General features: G+C 35.9%; 1 protein-coding gene across 4 annotated transcripts; it reads left to right on the top strand.

Annotated features, from left to right (window-relative positions):
- The first annotated feature begins 244 nt into the window (after positions 1-244).
- LOC110447864 (vitamin D3 receptor-like) lies at positions 245-20,630 on the top strand. Of its 4 annotated transcripts, none has more exons than XM_021493821.1 (7): positions 245-331; positions 14,389-14,937; positions 15,614-15,761; positions 16,854-17,179; positions 17,796-18,024; positions 18,616-18,840; positions 19,946-20,630. In XM_021493821.1, the coding sequence occupies exons 2-7, from the start codon at positions 14,452-14,454 to the stop codon at positions 20,185-20,187; spliced, it is 1,656 nt and encodes a 551-aa protein (XP_021349496.1). In that variant the 5' UTR covers positions 245-331; positions 14,389-14,451; the 3' UTR covers positions 20,188-20,630. The 4 variants fall into 4 exon arrangements, with proteins under 4 accessions (XP_021349496.1, XP_021349495.1, XP_021349494.1 ...); XM_021493820.1 differs by having other exon boundaries at positions 260-327; XM_021493819.1 differs by lacking the exon at positions 245-331 and adding an exon at positions 9,163-9,441.
- The last annotated feature ends 122 nt before the right edge of the window (positions 20,631-20,752 follow it).

The raw sequence follows: 20,752 nt of genomic DNA, 5'->3' as shown, positions 1-20,752 counted from the left end.
TATATTCCGAACACATGTTGCGCCAGACATTCATAGAGATAGTCATAAAATAGCCTCTTCGTGACTTGATAGAACAAGTGACACAGATTTAATGAAGACGTTTACCTGTTCCGTTTGGCAAAACCGATAACTGTAAAAGACTAAATAAAAGTTTGCTTTATTTTGATTATGTTTATTTTTACTTAAACTTTGAAGATTCGTCATCGGTTTTACCAGGTAGGTTTTAATATGCTAAGTAGGGCATCCGTAAGCTATCTACTATCGATAAGAGTGTACACATATACAGCAGGTATGTGAACACTTCTGGGACGAAATATGCTTAGCCAAGTACGTAAGTTTATTATTTATTATTTATTATATATCTAATGTTATGGTATCATGATCTTGACGTCCGTGTTGACCATTTTGTGTCCTGGTTGGTTGGGACTACCCATAACATTACTAAGTGTGTTTAAATGTAGCAGCTAAGTTCACATGAAGAAAATGTGAATTTGTTTACACTTCCACGTTATCTGATTTTGCTTCTGGAGTTTGTTAATGCTATGGAGCTTCTAGTGTTTTTTTCATTTCTGTATCATCTTCCTAGCTGTCATATGGACTTCAATTCTATTTTATATTAAATATAGATAAATAAGACCCTTTAGAATGGTTTTTGTTTGATTCACCATATCAGATATTTCACACACATCCGTTTGACTGCTTTTATGGTGCAAAAATGAAACGCTTTTCAGATAATACTGTAAAACAATCGAACCTCATTTCAGCGATGCACGTGAAAACTGTTTATTTCCGTTTGCTGCTATGCAGTTTTGTGATAAGATTGCATTGTATGTCTAGTTTCGTATTTTTTTGTTTTGGTAGTTCAAATTACTATAACGGGGCCATATAGTTTAAACGTAGTTATCATAAGAAAATTATTCTTTGACAATCTAAACTGCAGTAACTTTAATGTTATCATATTTACGTAAGATAACGATACATTTTATGTAACCTTACAACATTTAAATTAAGTGAAGAATGTCGTGTATCGTGTCATCAATTTATGTGTAAACAGTTCTTGTTTATCAAAAGTGTTGTTGACATATTCCTTCGCAAAACAACACTTGGGATCGATGTATTTCCTTTACACACTAACATTGTGAATGGTTGAATAGAAACTTATTTAATATTGCAAGAATATCACAGTATACTGAAAAACTCTTCACCAGTCAAATACTCGGCAGTCACCGGTAAAATACATATTCGCTCAATGTATTTTTCACCCTGTACGTATAACCACGGAATTAGTCCGTGTCTATAGGGAAATATACATGTGCAATAGCATTTGCTTTCATGATCAATCTGAAAATATGTAAAGCCAAAATGGGGAGAAAACTTCCTTTCATGATCAATCTGAAAATATGTAAAACCAAAACGGTGGGAAAACTTCCTTTTATGATCAATCTGAAAATATGTAAAACCAAAATGGGGGGAAAACTTCCTTTCATGATCAATCTGAAAATATGTAAAACCAAAACGGTGGGAAAACTTCCTTTCATGTTCAATCTGAAAATATATAAAGCCAAAACGGTGGGAAAACTTGCTTTCATGATCAATCTGAAAATATGTAAAACCAAAATGGGGGGAAAACTTCCTTTCATGATCAATCTGAAAAAATGAAATGCCAAAAGGGGGGAAAAACTTGCTTTCATGATCAATCTGAAAACATGTAAAACCAAAATGGGGGGAAAACTTGCTTTCATGATCAATCTGAAAACATGTAAAACCAAAATGGGGGGAAAACTTGCTTTCATGATCAATCTGAAAACATGTAAAACCAAAATGGGGGAAAAACTTGCTTTCATGTTCAATCTGAAATTATGTTAAGCCAAAATGGGGGGAAAACTTCCAAGAATACAGTATAATATAAAAACAAATATCTGAGTAAAGTAGTTGGGAGGGGTATTATTTTAAGATGAGGTTAATACGATAACATTGGAAGGTGTTTAACAAAATCGGGATTTATATGAAATACCAGTTTATAAATAAATTATCGTTTGTACACTGTAGCCTTAAATTGCAAATGTAAACAACTGTAACGTTGTTAAGGTTATATAGACACAGCCTGGCTTTCACAGTGCAGTTCTACATGTCTCACTATAGAAACGGAATTTCGCTTCCTTTGACTTCCGGTGCAATCGACAAAATGGCCATACTGTGCAATAAATATGTAGTTTTTGCTTTCTGAATCGACTTGCAAATATCTTTAAACGTGATTCTTTACTACATTTTTGTAGTGAATATTTAAGGTTTTACTGATAATTCTGTTATTGGATCATCAAAATATGTAAAGTATCAATTTCATGGGAATATATGTGCTTGTTCTTACTCGTGTTACAATTGATACATTGTTTGCATAATGGGATGATTTTTCTCACGGTGATGGTATGTATACAAGTTAAGACATTGTTGTGTGAGTGTGTACTTCCTGTTGAATCTCAAAGATGCAAATCTTCATGTAATCTTTGACATGGTACTTGTGTATCTATAAAACACAAGGGTTGAAGAAGGAATACGGAGAGGATTTGCTGTATAATGAAATTGAGTTCACCTCTTTTGATGTTTAGCAACACAAAACTATATATTTATATTTTTTCGGATGAAACTTGTTTAATTCCAGCTTTAAAATAAGGAATTTTACAATAAATTTATCTTTTTGTTATCAATCAAAATCTAAGAGTAGGCCTTTCATACGTGGAAATGCGTGGTTTTCATAATTCGTTGTTAAGCTATTTTCAATAAAGCTTATAAAATGTTATTCATGACTGAGTCAGTGTGCATAAGGAAGAATGATATAATTGGAAACTTGAGCTCGGCAGTATCAAGGTTCAATGAACATAAGGATACACGGAAGAGTCACTTACTAAGTTTGTTATCAAAATAGTGACATACATTATATTGATTGAATTGTCTTTTTTCCTTTTTGCATAAAGAATATCATATCGTTTCGGCGTCTTTATTGTCATAATAATCATTGGTCGATCAATTTGTTTTTGTTTTATATCGTCAGTCGTAGAGCCATAGTAACCAGGCTCAAAAAAACTTCCTACTCAGTAACCCGAGATGAGGTTGTCAAAGAAAACTGTAATATACCTCTTATCCACCTCATATAGTAACAAAATGGTATGCCATTATATTCTGTGGATATATGTCAACACGTTTACACACATTTACAGTACACGTTTATATCTCAGAATGTAGATGTAGAACCATTCAAGTTACCTTTCATCGTCTGTAAACGTTTAGTTGTGTTCTCTGGATTAAATAATGTCTTGAAGCGACGAGAGAGAAATTCATCTACAGTGTATAATACATGTAACGTAAAGACAAATGGCGATGTTCTATGCAACACCAGTGTGTCACGTGCACGTATCAATATTCATGTATGTAGAGAACACGTGAAGATGTCAGGTTTTGTTTACCGACCTCACCTCAGGTTCGTGAATACCGATGTTATGTTTATAGGTTAGCTTCACAAAGCTTTATAAATCTAAAGGACAATGAGCTGCGGTCTCGCAGCTGACCATCGTCAAACTGGATGCTAATATTATTCGTTCAGTAAGATCGTTGGAAATATAGAAATGGATCTGTCCATCCGTTCATTCGTTCGTTTCGCCCATATGAAGGTTAAGTAGCAGTATACAGTAGAGGGTTGTGGCCATGGGTGATATTTTTGTTAAATGGCTAACCCCTGTATAATGATATGTAAAAAAAATATAAAAATAACACTGTACTAAAATTGGTATAAGCATGATGAAGTGGGCTATGTGAGCTTCACATTTGTAAAAAAGAAAGAAGATTTCTTTGGTTCGAGAATAAAATTTTGGCCATAATACGAAAGGGTGCGTACACATGAAAAGCTAGCTTTACTGGAGGTAAAATTTTGACAACAGCACACGACGCAAAATTGCAAAAAATCAAGTTTTACAAATTTTACTGGGACCCAGATAATTCTGCAACCAGGTAGGTAATCTTTAATTTCAGACAGAGCTTAGGAAAAAAATTACTAGTTGCGGGGGTCAAATTTTGGGTTAAAAATAGCAATTTTTGGCATTTTTTGGTAATTTTTGATGTGGTAACCTTGGTTTTCACACAAGTGACATACATAGAAAAAAGAGGTTTATACACTTCTCAGTACTTTATATGTATTGTAAATGAAATGCAGTTTACAAATATATATACATGTATACATGTTTTGTGTAGGGTAAATCCGCTGTGTTTACATTTCCTCGACATGTGTCTTGTTTATCAGAGTCGGGCCATTTCTACTGTACACTGTTACCTTACTATAAATGCTTGATAGATTATACTTGCATCAATGATGTAGTTCATGCTGCTCTACTCAATGCATTTTGTACATGCCGAATTTGACCTGCATATTAGGCTTTAAAAACTTGGCTATGATGAATCGGTCTTAACGATATATCTGGTTAAAATATAAAAAAGCCAACTGAGAATTTCATGGAAACCATTTTACTACCCAGCACACTGAGCGTCATGTGAACACTGCCCATATAGAATACACATTTGTTTATCTATAATGTTAAACGGACGGCGTTGACCCGGTTTTAACATTGCCAGTTCAGTCATTTTAAATAAGATAATAATTCAAAGTGTCACTAATACATAAAGAGTAGGTCCTTGGGTCACAGAGCAGAGCGTGTGTTATGTACAGTAGTACGAACAGGAACTATCAATACATTCATGCAGATATCGTTCGAGGCTAAAAGTAAACGTAGGTTTCCATGCACATGACATTTTCATACTTACAGTATCATGTCTAACCTAACGTTACATGTACGTATATATCGTCCAATCAATCTCACTAATTCTATACCGCTTACTGCTCATCTCTAACGCTTCGTTTCGCTTTTCGGTCCTCTACTTAGGGACACAAAAAAAGCCACCAAGTTAATATGCATCACCCATTGTAACATTTGGGATCTTAAAATGTTCTCCCTTCTTCCTAGCAACCGTTTTGTGTCCTAACATCTTTCTTGGCAGTACCTCACTTTTGACCTTAATGGTGAACGTTTGCCCAAGCGAGGAAGACTGGGTTCACCATATTCGTTGTCAGTATAATATGATGAGTTGGAATGCTATGCTTTGTGCCTTCGGCATGGTATTTCAGAGAGGTACAATGTAGCACTATAAATTCGGCATTAGATTCGCACTATCGCAATGAGACAAATACACCAAAATACCGCCTCCGGCATGATACACATATGCAAACATACTTTCCACACATGGAGGTACATCCTTAACTGACCGTTAACTTATCGTCAGATGTTTCTTTGACACGTTGAAGGGACAATTTAGTGAAGTTTTTGTATAACGTTGTCACAAAATTCTTCATGATTTATAATATAGTTTCATACTCCTTATGAACAATTCATGTCGAGAAATTGACAAGAAACAATGTTTCGCGTGGAAATCGAACGTGAAATTCCGATAACTCTTGTCCATTTTTTAAAACATGCACGAACGCTAAAATTTGTATAACTTTGGCGGTGTCAAAGGAATGTTTCCCGTTGATGCATAACACACTAAATATTTGATTAATGCATTAGCCTGATTTTAAAATACAGGGTTGCTGGCTTAAGCGTTGAATTACCTCGGCCTACTGAATGTATTTACAGATGTACCACGGGGCTATCACTGGGTAACCGGTTTAGGTTAAATACGGAAGAAGATTTTACTGAAAGGAATTGTGAAATACCAATAAGTATCAAGTTCTCGGGAAAAAAATCTTTACCTCGAACAAGTATTGTAATGGAGGTAACATATTAATTTTGGTTTCTCATTATCCTAGGCAGGAGACATTGAAGACACTCTGTAAAGCGGATCCTGCATGAATTGCCTCTTACGATTACATGAAGTAACATGCAGTAGGATATTTGCATAGGTTTAATGAGCTATATTATGGGGTTTTTTTTTGAAAAGGTGATCATTCTAAACATGTAAACTAAATTGAATTGTTTATCTTGTTACTTTGGTCAACTTTCGTTAATAAAACAATTATCTATTAACAGTACTGCTAATATGCTTTCTTTATCATCCTTTCAACAACCTTTAACTGATATTGGAAACTTTCGTTATTTCAAAGTCTATTTTCCTTGATACGTATTCCAAAATATTTTCATCAAACCCCTTTTTAACACCATAGTTATGTTTGACAAATGGTGGCAGTATAACACGAGGTTTCGCTGTACAATATACACTGTACCTGTTTATCAATTGTACAATCGTGTGTACCGTTACACTGTGTCTCACATTGATCTACCAGTTCAAAACGTTGAGTACAATACATCTTTTTAGTAAAAGAGACAGAAATATCATGAAATATCATGTATTCTGAAAGGAAAACTGTGATGCAACTCGCCAATGCTCATTAAAAACGTTAGGGTAGGGTACCATTACTCAATGACACCAACACATATGTTAATGATATGACATAAGAAAATGATTTACATCAAATTATACAGGATCCTGACGCATTGTACAGTAATTACCAACTTAAAATTAAAACCAAGCAAAATATAAAAAAGAAATATGAGATAAGATTCTTTAATAAACTAAAAAAAAATAAACGAGAGCAATAAATTATTCATGTATAAGACTTAAAGATGGAGTATGTCCCTGAAAAATACCTTAACATTAACAGTAGTAATTTAAGGGAAATGTTTACTTAATTTCGTTTATGTGAACACAAGCTGGAGCTAGCCATGGGGCGTCTCAAAAGTATACCAAGAGACCATGCAGAGACCCTGTAAAAAATGTGGTGGGTTAGCAAAATGAAGTACACTTCTTTTTTCACTGTTCCCTTAATGAATCTGCCAGAAAAGAATATTTCCAAAAATGCATTCCTAATCACAATGATGTTACCTTAGATACCAATTATGTGACCTCAATATTATTTACAATCAACTCAATGTACTGGACTCTTGCTTATTCATTAAACAATATCTAGAACTGAGGAGAGTGGGCTTGCTGACAGTATAAGGTATGGACTTTGCATCTAAAAATGTTAAAATCAAATTTTCTATTTGAAGCTATGTTAATTTTGTTCATGTTAATGTGTATTATAAATATAGGCAATCACTTTCTACATGTACATGTCTATGTATGTATTTAAGTGTGTTTTTAGGTCACCTGAGACAAGTCTCAAGTGAAATATTGCGATCGCCTTTTGTCTGGCCGTCGTGCGTCGTGCGTCGTCCGTCCGTACACAATTTACATTTTCAACTTATTCTCCAAAACCCCTGAACCAATTTCAATGAAATTTTGCAGAAACCTTTCATGGCCAAAGGTCAACCAAAATTGTGAATGATATCGGGGCCAAAAAGGGTTAGATTGATTAAAATTTCAAAAATCTTCTTATCCAGATCCAGATATGGTAGAATCAAATACTCTTCACCGCCAATGTGCTTTACCAAAATAGTGAGTTTCATGACCCTGGGGTCTCACGATTCCCCCTGGGGAGGGGGTAAACTTTACTATAGTTTATATAGGGAAATCACATTTTGGACCAGCATTTGTTTAATTTCCATTGGAATTATTTCAAACTTAGTTAGCATTATCAGTATTAAATAGCAGTTTGATGGTATGCGCATATCAGCCCTGACTGACCCCAGGGGCTGATGGGCGGGGCTAAAAAAGGTCAGATTGATTAAAATTTCAAAAAAAATCTTCTCAAGACCCAGATATTGTAGAATCAAATACTCTTCATAGATGGAAGGGTCTTAAGGTGCTTCACCAAACTTGTGAATTTCATGACCCTGTGGTCTCACGTTTCCCCGTGGGGAGGGGGTAAACTTTACTATAGTTTAATTGTAAATTATATGGTCCCCATCCCCCAGGAGCCTGAGGGGCGGGGCCAAAAAGGGTCAAATTGACTAAAATTTCAAAAATCTTCTTCTCAATATCCACATATGGTAGAATCAAATACTCTTCATAGATGGAAGGGTCTTAAGATGCTTTACCATAATTCAGCTGACTGGCAGAACCAATATTTGTACATAGTACATATACTACCCAGATCCTATACACTACTTTTGCATTACATGTAGTTCAAGTTACCTTTGTTACAAAATGATTTCTTTTTCATTTTGCAACATCGATAAAATCAGATTTTACATAACTCAGGTGACCGTTAAGGCCCATGGGCCTCTGGTTCTATTTTTCCTTCCAACTACCTTGTAGTTACAAATGTGCAATAAAAAAAATTGAATTTTGAATTTTATTTTAAAAATCCTAGTCCAAATATTTTTTGGTATTACGAACAAACATTTAATTTACAACGCCTTTCCATAGGAAACGAACGAGAAGAAGCATCATAAGTGTTGACAACCCCATTTGTTGACGTAAATCTGACAGACTTATTATAAATGAAGTAAAAAGAATGTAAGTTGCTGTGTGTATGACGTGTACGAAGCATCACGTGATCAACATGTGAAGCTTTCACAGGTATAGGTGCGTATGGTTCACAGGCTAAGCGGGTTAAAATGTTTTTGCAATTGTTTTAAATACCAGGAAAAAAATGTTGGATCTGCACTTTTAATGAAATAAAAATATTTTATATATAGGAAATAGAAAATACGTGTAGATTCTAAAATCTTTTAACTAAAAAAACTAAAAATTACAGTTAGTCAATCGTTAAGCTAACAAGGCTAAAAACATCAGTATCCTTACAATTTTTCAACATAGACGTACATTTGAAATTTAGAAATACTAACTAGCTTGTTAAATTTGATATATGATCAGTTCTGAGAAAAGCTGAGTATGTGATCTAAATTACTAAAGTCGCTCATTGTTAACAGCTTATACACGGAAAAATTGCAATTCATACAATTGAGGGCAATCAAACCGAGAAATAACTTTCACATCCTGTTGCAATGTATTCACATACTGGGGCACTTGGTGCTTCTCACTGAAATGTTTTCTTAGTCATTTTTCACATATAAACGCACTGAGACAAGTTCCGGGGCCAGATAGGGGGACCGAGTAATATATGTTTATAAATGGCACGAGTATGATTATCGTCTCAAAATCATGTAAATAAATACAAAAAAATGAAAATTATCATGCAAATATCTCTTTTATATATCTTCTGTGTATACATGTTCCGCTATGTATACACATCGGCCGTACTCTTTGTAAATAAACATTCCGAGTGCAATATTTGTGGACGTGACCAAACAGACGAAAACAAAACAAAACCCCTAAACGTCCTATTAACCACAAACAGAATTGTTAGGAGATATGATGATCATTATAACACTATAATGTCGCGTGGGCAGACGACAATATCAGACGAGAAACACGAGTAAAGAGTTACTAGTGATTATGACGGGTGATTGGGTCGAGGATCTTCTTTCATGTACCGAGGAATTAACCTCACAGGTGAGAAATATTCATCAGCAATATTATTATTCATGAATTTATATGAATTGATGGTTATCATATTTTAAATATTTTAAACTATCATTATATATAAATATGATTTGATGACTAAGATTTAATCTATAGAGCGTATGGGTGACACTTACATATTAAAACTATAGTGACCTCAGATGAGGTTCATACGAAAATCGATTAGCACACATTTGACCTGTGTATTACGGTCGTTCCTCCCTGCTAATCTGTCGCCTGTATTTACACTGTGTGGATACAAGTTCATGGTACATTGTTTATATAAGTTTAACTATTAGAAATGTCTTCTCATAGGAATTAATTTTATAAGTAATTTGATTTATCGTAGACTTGCACGAGACTCGTTTTTTAAGCGTTTTTAGGACATTCTGTAATATCTTACATAACTCGGCTCAGCCCCAACGGGTGAAGTTATACATTATGAATAGGGAAAAATGTATGTGTTCAATTTAAAATCAAACATCTGGTGTATGCTTTTACAGTGTATTAAGTGTTATTTAAAGTAAGAACTGGAAGATATGTCATTCACATTCTCAAGAAATGGTAAAATAAATAAACTACTTTTTTGTATGTGGGGTTGACTTGTTTGGAACAGATCATCAACAGTATATATGTCTATATGATGTAGTACTACGTTATACGGTATTTTCTTCACTGTATTGTTTATAAGAATAAAACAATTGTCATTATCATTGGACGATCTTCCAGGTGAGGTGAAGAATAACCTGCTGTATCCACTGACTGATCGTATGAGGCGACTTATTGGGGGATTTTTTTTCTATGTCCTCCATTTAGTGAACATAAAAAATAAATAAAAAAAATGAGTTGTTCTCATTAAATTTCTTTTCATTTTTTCTTATCTGTTGTTTTCACGTGTTTCTCTCGGACTGCCACTTAATTTACTTCTCACCTAGTTTTTGCGTTGTGGTCCTGTAGCCCTGTTGTTACCTTATATACGTCCTTAATACGTCAGTCTAATCAAACCAAATCGAAATCTTCTCACACTTATGTATGGACACACCTGTATGACCGATTACATATCGCTGAGGGATTGTTGATCACAATGTGTGTGTGTTGTCTAATGCTTAAGTCTAACGTTCTCCATCGTGTAAACTTAATTGAGTAACTTATCGCTACGACCCAATACATAGAAAATAAACCAAACTGTTGAATAATACCATCGTGAGTGATGCCAGCTGAACCACTCCCGAGCTCTATTGCAGTAGTGTGAGAATCTCCTAAATGTTGAGAACTGATTTCCTTGAAATCGAGCACCATCACAGTTTGTGTGATTATCCTGACCGAGGACAGCTAAACCCATCCCCAGCTGTTATGTGAGAATCGTGAGTGGGGAAAGCTAAATCCCTCCAGAGCTACCCCACTGCAGTGTGAGAATCGTGAGTGAGGACAGCTAAACCATCTTGAACTGAATTCCTGTATTGTGAGAATCGTGAGTGAGAACAGTTGAACCCCTCCCGAGCTACTCCACTGCAGTGTGAGAATCGTGAGTGAGAACAGTTGAACCCCTCCCGAGCTCCTTCGCTGCAGAGTGAGAATTGTGAGTAAGGACAGCTGAACCCCTCTCGAGCTACACTCCACTGTTGTGCGGAAAGCTAAACCTCTCCCGAGCTCCTTCACTGCAGAGTGAGAATTGTAAGTAAGGACAGCTGAACCCCTCTCGAGCTCATTCACTGTAGAGTAAGAATTGTGAGTGAGAACAGTTGAACCCCTCTCGAGCTCCTTCACTGCAGAGTGAGAATTGTGAGTAAGGACAGCTGAACCCCTCTCGAGCTACACTCCACTGTTGTGCGGAAAGCTAAACCTCTCCCGAGTTCCTTCAATGTAGTGTGAGAATCGTGAGTGAGAACAGTTAAACCCCTCCCGAGCTACTCCACTGCAGTGAGAGAATTGTGAGTAAGGACAGCTGAACCCCTCTCGAGCTACACTGTGAGGAAATCTAAACCTCTCCCGAGCTACTCTACTGCATGTGAGAATCGTGAGTGAGAACAGTTGAACCCCTCCCAGCTACTCCACTGCAGTATGAAAATCGTGAGTGAGGAAAGCTGAACCCAACCGGGCTCCTTCAGTGTAGTGTGAGAATTGTGAGTAAGGACAGCTGAACCCATACGGAGCTCCTTCACTGAAGTGAGAGAATTGTGAGTGAGGAAAGCTAAACCCCTCCCGAGCTACTCCACTGTTGTGTGGGAATTGTGAGTGAGGAAAGCTAAATCCCTCCCGAGGTACTCCACAGTACTGTGTGAGAATCGTGAGTGAGGAAATTTAAACCCCTTCCAAGCTACTCCACTGTTGTGTGAGAATCGTAAGTGAGGAAATATAAACCCCTCCTGAGCTACTCCACTGCAGTGTGAGAATCGTGAGTGAGAATAGCTAAACCCCTCCCAACTACTCCACTGTAGTGTGAGAATCGTAGGTGAGGACAGCTAAGCCCCTACCGAGCTATTCCACTACAGTGTGAGAATCGTGCGTGAGGAAAGCTAAACCTCTCCCGAACTACTCCACTGCAGTGTGAGAATCTTGAGTGAGGACAGCTAAATCCCTCCCATTCATTGATTGTATTCTAATGTTTTCTTTCTTTGATCATTTTTCTGATATTTTTTTCTGTTGAAAATCGGATTATAAATGAAATTTTCACTTAAGAGATATATACGTGACATAATACGGGGTTGTCAGGATAATTCACATTATTTATCACATATATATATAATCCACTGGCCATGGCTAAATGTAACCAGAGACCTAATTAGGTCTATGATGTAACTTAGGATCTACATACAGTATGATGCTAACGTTTATTATCTCCCCTGAAAGCGACTCTCCTGTGTGAACAGGTATGTTTACACTTGTCAAGCAAAGTAGGTCGTCGATAGTCGAACTGATTCGTCCAACCATAGAACTTTAGGTCTCTGGTCCAACAGAAAATAATAGTTGTTTTCAGCCTTGTTGTACTCCTTGAAACAGGTAAATATTTAATGTCCGAAATATTTTGATAAAGTGAGTTATTAACGTCGTAATTTTATTGAGGTATATTCCATTTGTAAACTGTTGACAACTAACACAGAATTTCAGAAAGTTCGTGTCACATTTGTCCTGAAAATTCACCAGGGAGTATAACGATGACCCAATTACTGACCGATTGTTACTCTACTTTCCACCAACAATTATATATCTTGATATATTTGGATGTCCACCTTTTTAACGTTATTCCATATTAGAAACCTACACAACTTCGCACCAACACTGACTAGGAGTAAAGGACGTAAATCGAATAAATGGTGACATTTAATTTTAGACAGTTACAGTATAATTACTAAACACCGTAAGCCTAGTGACAGTCACACTAGTCATGCTTACGTCAAGCCATATGAGAGAGCATTGTTCTAGTTCTGTTATTTGTCGATGTTTTGTAATTGTTACGAAATAATAAGTTTAATACATTATGTACATATATCATATATATACTGCTGTGGTGGATCCAGATACCAATCCGGGGGGGGGGGGATTTAGAATTAAGCATTGTGTTAATCCAAGGCTTTCAGGATGTGTGCATCTGGATCTGCCGCTGTAGAGACTAGTTTAGGACCAATTTAGGCAGTTATCATGCATTTGTGCTATTAGTTTGTGCGTGTGCATTTTCCTGAATTTGAGAAGACTGTCAAAGACGTACATAACAGTGATAGAACTGTAATACAGTCTGTATGTAAGCATCCATGCATGCTAACATCAATATTTATTCCATCCAGATATAAATATGACCCTATATTTGTATTTGGGATCCCCCGGAAAGTAAATTTTCAAACCACTATCTAAGCCTTGTAATTGGGAGCTCAATATTTTTGTTGACAAGCGCAGTCTTCACATATTTTCTATAAAACACAGTTTGTTGTTTAATGAGTGTCTGCAAATCTGACTGAAAAAACAACAACAAGAAAATGAATTCAGGAATCACTATGCAAATTTTCAGTTTAAGGCTATAAGTATATTTCAAAATATTTCTGAGAATTTTTTTTTACGATAACTGGTTGCGACCGATTACAGTGTATAGTATATCACTCCAGCTCAAATTCAATTTTTACCCTGGACCTGAAATTTAATGTTCCCATCAGTGGCCATCTTGGGATTTTAAATCTGTATTCATATACATTGCATGGTGACAAATATATATGTATCTGATAGTATAACTTTTGATTGTTATGTCAAAATATGAAAATAAAGTAATATTTATTAACAATTTGACCCAATTGTGATCTTGTGCGATTTTTTTATTGACCTTTGCATCAGTAACATTGTATGTCTCTATGTTATAAAATATGTTTGTATGTAATAAGGAGGTATCAAATATTGATTGAAATTGTAGTTTTTATTCTCTGCTTATTAACATTCAGCATTTAAGGTTATTGCAACATCTGGTTTTACTTGTTGTCAGTATAATGTGACCGAGTGGAATGCTGTGCTGTGTGCCTTCGATCGGCATGGTATTTCAGTTAGGTAGTTCTCAAAAAATTCAGCTATCACAAGAAGGCAATTACATCAACATACCCTGCCTCCAGTGCCAGCACATATATATATATTTGTATTAACCTAAATGGTAAAACTTCAGATCGCAGTTATATGTATGAAATTTATATTAATCAATTTATTGATGAACAATATAACCTTTGATAACGATATGTTGACCTTTTGAACTTAAAATTGCAATAAAATATTGATTGGCATTGTAATTAACAGTTTGAGCTGTGACCTTTGGTGACATATATCTATATAAAGACATTTGAAATGAAAAAAAATGTCTTCTGTGCTTTACTCATGCATATATGTTTAATACCGGTAATGGTGGCCATCAAAGTCGTAAAAGGAATTTCTGTATCGATTCATTGATGGACTGGTTTCTCTTCTCAGGAATGCATTATCAAGAGATCGGAGAAAAATGATGAACGCTATCTGTTGAAGCTAAAAAGGGAAATGTCAACAACGAACTACTTCGATACCCCTTCAGAAAGCACCTCATCAGTGATGGCTGATGTGCAGAAACGTGATTTGTCAAACAAACCTCATTTTGAAAAAGACGTCATTAAAATAGAAAGAATTTGTGATCAGAGCAATACCGAGGGGATGTGTACAAGCAGTACCTCACCTTACTGTTATGATGAATGTGACAGCAGTCGCAGCCACGTCAGTCCACCATACAGTGATACAAGTAGCCAGCAGAGCCCCCACACCACAATGTTTACACCCCCCATCAAGAAGGATTACAACAGCAACAGCCCTCCCTCACCAGACCAGACAAAGGCCAACTATGACGGGCGACAGGGTGGCCAGCCAAGCCCAGACTCTGTCAGCCATACGGTAACATCAAAGACATCCACGCCGATGTTGCCTCCATGTCGCGTGTGTGGTGAGAAAGCTTCAGGATTCCATTATGGGGTCAACACTTGTGAAGCTTGTAAGGTGAGTGATTGGAAATCTGCGTTAGGTTTTGTCTTATGTTTTATGTACATAAATATATCTGCCTTCCCTATAGAGTCAGTGATGAGTTATTAAGTATTCTGTTATATTGATACCTCTGATTTGGAAATTTACGTAAGGTTTTGTCATACATTATATTTAATTTATAATACCATTCCTATAGGGTCAGTGATGTGTTATTTAGTATTATCTTAAATACCTCTGACTTGGAAATTTTACAGAAAAGTTCATGGCTGGATTTATTTTTCATCTCATGTATTTTTAACAGAAAGGTGCACCAAAATATTTACATTGTACTTGACACTATATTTATGCATGAAAATTAACCAAAATGGTCGCTACTACCTCATGTCTCTATCTTATGATCTTTGAAACATCTATTTTTAACGACTGGGGGGTGGAGATCCAACGTCCCAGCAAGGAAGTCGGTTCCATAGTGGCGGTAGGGATCCTGGGATGGATACCTAAATGGTATTCAACAGTGCTCATCAGGGAAAGCAGAGCAAATGAATGTAGGATGTAAATCAAACATTACATTTTGTACCGGATTCAGTGGCGTTGTTGCTCATCATTTCTATTTTCATATATTTTTAAGGAAGTTTTCAGATCTATTTACATACATTTTGTGTGTATATGCACGAACTGTTCAAAATTTCAGGGATTTTTCCGTAGAAGTCTCAAGAGGAAGACTGACTATAGATGTCAAGGTCTAGCAGGCAGGGAATGTATCATAGAGCCTGGCCGAAGAAACAGTTGTCCCAAGTGCCGTTACAAAAAGTGCCTTACTGTAGGAATGTCAAAAGAAGGTAAAAACGAAGAAATAATGTAACAAAACTGTTTGCTGTATACATAATTGCCAGCTGGTCCTATTTAGGTGGCAGACTCCGAATTATGGGCCCTTACAATTCTTTTCCAAACAGTAAATCTTATAGCCATTCCTGTATTCTAAGATGGAATGACTTAATTTGACAGAACAACTTATTATTATTTTCTTTCTAATAGGTACATTGTATATACACACACTTTTATTTATGGTTTTCAATTTTGAACATGCAGAATCTCCCCTATTGAAGTTTCAAAAGGTTGGCAAGTATGTGTAAGCTTAAAAAACATCTTTTGTCTATTCACATCTAGGACTTTTCAAGGGTAAAGAGGAACTACAATTATAAAATGTATACAAACCATAATTTCAAAAAGGTTTTGCCTGTATACAGTTCATTTTATTTTATATTCTGTGTTCTGACGCCCTCACACTCGGTGTAAGGGGTTCAGATGCTGTCAACCTTAAATTGTTTTGGTTATTCTTTATGGAGACTTTATGGAAATATTGACATGTACATGTAGGTGGTCTGTGATCTGGACCTACATGTACATGTCATGTTTTACACGATTGTCATCATCATGATGAAAAGTTTCAAATGGTGATGACAATGGTTTAAAACATTAAGTTGTCATTTGCTTTTAAGATGTTTGATAATGCAAGAAATTCAAATTCACGTATCTGTAAAATAAGTTGCAAAAAGAAGATACTTCAAAATTTGTTTGACTGATTCTACAAATTATATTCCTATAAAAAAATGTTGTTAGATTCTATAGCCTGAATGCAAATATTCTGTAGAGCTTATGTGATTTTACATAGATGACATGTATTGATGTACAATTATATATGTATTGATGCACCCCTAGGCCAGAATAGAACTATTATTATAAAAACTAGTGCAAAAAAATTAACATTTCCTTAAATATCCCTGTTCCACTGCCAAACACTGTAAATAAGTGCTTGGAACTTCGTTTTTCTGGCATGACTATATATAGCTTTGCCAGAAGTTAAGTGTAGTGTTTAATAGATACTTTTTTGCATCCATTAATGAAATTTTTATTTGATTAACTTTTTCTAGCGATCAAAACAGGAAGATACACACACGAAAAACGTACAAAGGATATCCGTGAAATTAAGCAACTCCAAAAGCAGGAACCAGTTACGGAGAGCACACACGGGCCATCACCCAGGCTGTCACCTGTTCAAGTGCCTGTTAGTTCAGATGACATACCAGCATTGCGTGAATCCTCACCCGTGAGAATAAAACAGGAAGCATTCTGTGATGAAGAGATAGAAGGCTTGCTGGCAAAGATGGACAAAGCCCAGGAGGAAATGTATGGTCCCCTGTGGCAGGTTTGGCTGGATGAGGACAATGATATCATAAAGAAGACTCAGAAATATTATGTAAGCATGCAGAGAATCACATTAACATTGAAACAATGGAATATTCAATTCAGTGTTTGTTACCTAAACAGTCTGTTCCATTATGCATTGGAAAAAATAAAGCATTAGTTGTATTGAATTTAGGAATATATTCCTCAGTGTTTGGTCATTTTGGGGGAAATAAGGCACATTTTAGCATGGGAAAATAACCTGTATTCGGCAGTAAAACTGAGCAAAAAATCACTGCAAATGTAATGTACCAACATTTGCTGTGTTTCTCAAAGTTGGAACTGCTTATATATACCTGGGAATTATTCAACCGTTATCCCCTGACCATTGTTTTAAAACCTCAAAAGAGGTTGGTATTGTGGAAAATATCGATACTTTACATTTTAAAATGTAGAATGAAGTCAGTTAAAAATTGCATATATTACAATTTTACAGTTTCCAGATTTTAAAAGAAAAATGGCCCAAGGGATAAAATAACCCAAGAGTGGCCCGTTTGTTTCTATTTCTTCATAACCATCAGATCCTAGGACGATGTAATGGTTGAATAGGAAGATTTCAAGTCTTTAAATTAATCTGAATAATAATAGTTTTGTGTGAAGTTCTATGACATTGTATGCTATTTCTACAGGATGAGTTCATGGCAAAAAAAGAGTTATTCGGAGATTTGTCTGGTATTTCAAAAGAAGAACACCGTACTTTCTACGATACGACGGGAATTGACCTTGATAATCGACTGGAGATGATGAGTAACATTGCTACAACCATGGAAAATGGGATTACAAAGTATATCGGATTCGCAAAAAACATTCCTGGGTTCTCTGAGCTGTCACTGGATGATCAGGCAGCACTTGTCAAAAGTGAGTGACCCCTTGCAATTGCATATTAAACTAAGATCATTGTCCCCAAGTTTTTGGTCAATGATTCTGCTCATTCAAACAACTTTTTCATCTCTTTATGAAGCTTGGTTTGTGAACTTATGAGTAAATATAGCATACTTTTAGGTAAATAAAAATTAAATATTTAAAATATTCTTTAGTGCAGTCGCTACCAATGTTCAGTTATTTCTGTGTGTTTTCTACTGTAAATCGCTTACTTGTAGCCAGGGCCCGTTTTCACATAAGCACTCCAGAAATTGATGATGTATTTGTAAGAACTCAATTGAAATTAGACCAAGTGTAAGTCGGCAGACATGTTGAATTTGCACTTACATTAAAATGAACAAGAAAAGCGGTCAAGTGTATGAAAATCCCTTGTCATGAAGTTCCTAAATAAATTTTCAAAAGATATTCTGAAATGATGTATCTTGCAAAATAATGCAACTTAACAATTACAGTAAATTTAGGATACTGTTGTCGCATTGATATACGTGTATGTGACAGCACTATTTTATTCTTGATAAAAACAAACTATGGTACATGTATCATTATTAAAGAAAATGTTTTTTCCAGGTTCAAGGTTCGAGTTCTGGTTCTGGGGATTTTATAGGTTTATAAATGCTGACTTGGAAATCACAACAAATTTAAAAGGAAACTGTTATCACATACGAGAACTCTTTAAACTGTGGGACGAGACATTCATCACAACGTTATTCAGTTTTGTGCGTTCTGTTCAGAAACTGAACTTGTCAGTTCTGGAAATATCCATTATCAGATGTATCATTCTGACTTACACAGGTAAGTGTATACATGTACTTCTTTCTTTTATGAACTGTTGTAAAATTAGTTAAAATATTTATATTTGTGTTTAATGCTGTGTTGTGATGCTTGTTTTTTTGTATACAGCTGTTACCCAATAGATATTTCTTGTATTCACATAACGGGTAATTAGACCCGACAAGTGTCTTTTGAATATATACCGCTGTTACGTATAAATATATATATGTACTGCTGGGATGTGTTGTACATGTATATGCATTATACTGCTGTGACACAAGATAACATTTCTCGTTTCTGTGCACGTTTATTGTATAAATTACTATGATCTGGTGTTTATGGTATAGAACAAATGGAATAGTTTGAAAGTCCTAAATGTAAACAAATATATGTTTCTTATATACTGCTGTCACTTGAAGGGGACTTACACTTACACTCTGTCCATTCGTATGTTTTTGCTTAACTTGGTATTGGTCGTATTTTACATACTTTCTCCAGACTCCTACATTTGTAAAATATTGTATAGAATTGCCTCCTGGGATAGCTGAATGAAGCGTATAAAAATCAGGTTTTGTGCCACACTATATACCGGGTAATCGCCCTACCCCTACAGGCAAAGGTTGTCATTGGTTAATGTGTCTGACTGTCTGCAATCACTAGCCCTCCAATACTGGGTCAGGGGTTTGTGACCGACATATGGCAGTCACCAGGTACTGGCCACAGGTCGGTACTTTTTCTCCAGGCACTCCAGTTTTCCTCCATCACCAAAAGTTGGCACGTCCTTAAATAACCATAGCTGTTAATTATATATATATATAATTAAGGACGTGAAACACAAACAAACCAAACTAAACTTCTTAGGACGACAAAGTATCACAAAGTATTGAACAGGACTTTGTCTAGATGTCAGATATATTTGTTGTGTGCTACTGTAAACGATTGTATAAGCCTTGTATATATAGCTGTGTGGCAGAACTGGCCTGGGTTAACCACCAGTGACCCATTTGCTGATCAGTTGGTTAGAGCATCCCGCTAGAGTTTGAAGGTCCTAGCTTCAAATCTCAGTCTGTTTGCTGAAGATTTTTCATTTTCTGTAATATCTGTAAACTGGTTATGTTTCTTATAGACCGCTGTAACTTGGGAGATCCAGACAAAGTGGAGATGATCCAGTGGAGGATGATAATGTGCCTCAAGTACCTTATAGAAAAGACCCATCACCCCCAGGAGCATTTCCTCTCCAAGATCTTCGACCGTCTGGCAGCAATACGATGTCTAACAGAAATCAACACCAGGGTCTCTCAGAGCCTCAAGCTGGAGTGGCCTGTGATCAAGAACCACCCTCTGCTGTTGGAACTCATGTCTATTTAACGTGTCTGTTGTTCAGACGTTTATGTCTATATGAAATGTGTGCTTTTATCTAGGCTAAGCTCATGTCTATTTAACGTGTCTGTTGTTCAGACTTATATGTCTATATGAAATGTGTTGTTTGAGCTCATTTGAAGTGTGTTGTTTGAGCTCATTTGTATTTGAAATGTGTTTAAATTTACTTACTTTGTCTGTTTGTGATATGTTATTTGAGCTCATGTCAAATTGTGTTCATATAGTTCATATAGTTCATATAGCGATGACGCCGATTGAAAGCTGTGAGCTTCTTATGGCGCATTTGAATATGTTAAAATACTTGTTAAAAACACTTTTCACTTCCGTTGCGTAAATTGTTTGAGCTCATGTCTTTTAAAACTGTTGTTTTAACTCCTGTCTTTTTTAGGTCACCTGAGACAAAGTCTCAAGTGACCTATTGCGATCGCCTTTTGTCCGTCGTCGTCCGTCGTGCGTCCGTAAACAATTTACATTTTCGACTTCTTCTCCAAAACCCCTGAACCAATTTCAATGAAATTTTGCAGGGACCTTCCATGGACAAAGGTCAACAAAA

Source organism: Mizuhopecten yessoensis, unplaced genomic scaffold, assembly GCF_002113885.1.
Source record: "Mizuhopecten yessoensis strain PY_sf001 unplaced genomic scaffold, ASM211388v2 scaffold3627, whole genome shotgun sequence".
Lineage (NCBI taxonomy): Eukaryota > Metazoa > Mollusca > Bivalvia > Pectinida > Pectinidae > Mizuhopecten > Mizuhopecten yessoensis.
The sequence above is the reverse complement of the archived record's forward strand: the minus strand, read 5'-3'. Positions and strand labels throughout refer to the sequence as shown.

Excerpts from the sequence above, each read along its gene's own strand:
- LOC110447864 (XM_021493819.1), top strand. The coding sequence starts at position 9,385 with ATGACGGGTGATTGGGTCGAGGATCTTCTTTCATGTACCGAGGAATTA. Across the intron at positions 9,442-14,388 it reads CCGAGGAATTAACCTCACAG|GAATGCATTATCAAGAGATC; the intron begins GTGAGAAATATT and ends TTCTCTTCTCAG. Across the intron at positions 17,180-17,795 it reads AGAAGACTCAGAAATATTAT|GATGAGTTCATGGCAAAAAA; the intron begins GTAAGCATGCAG and ends CTATTTCTACAG.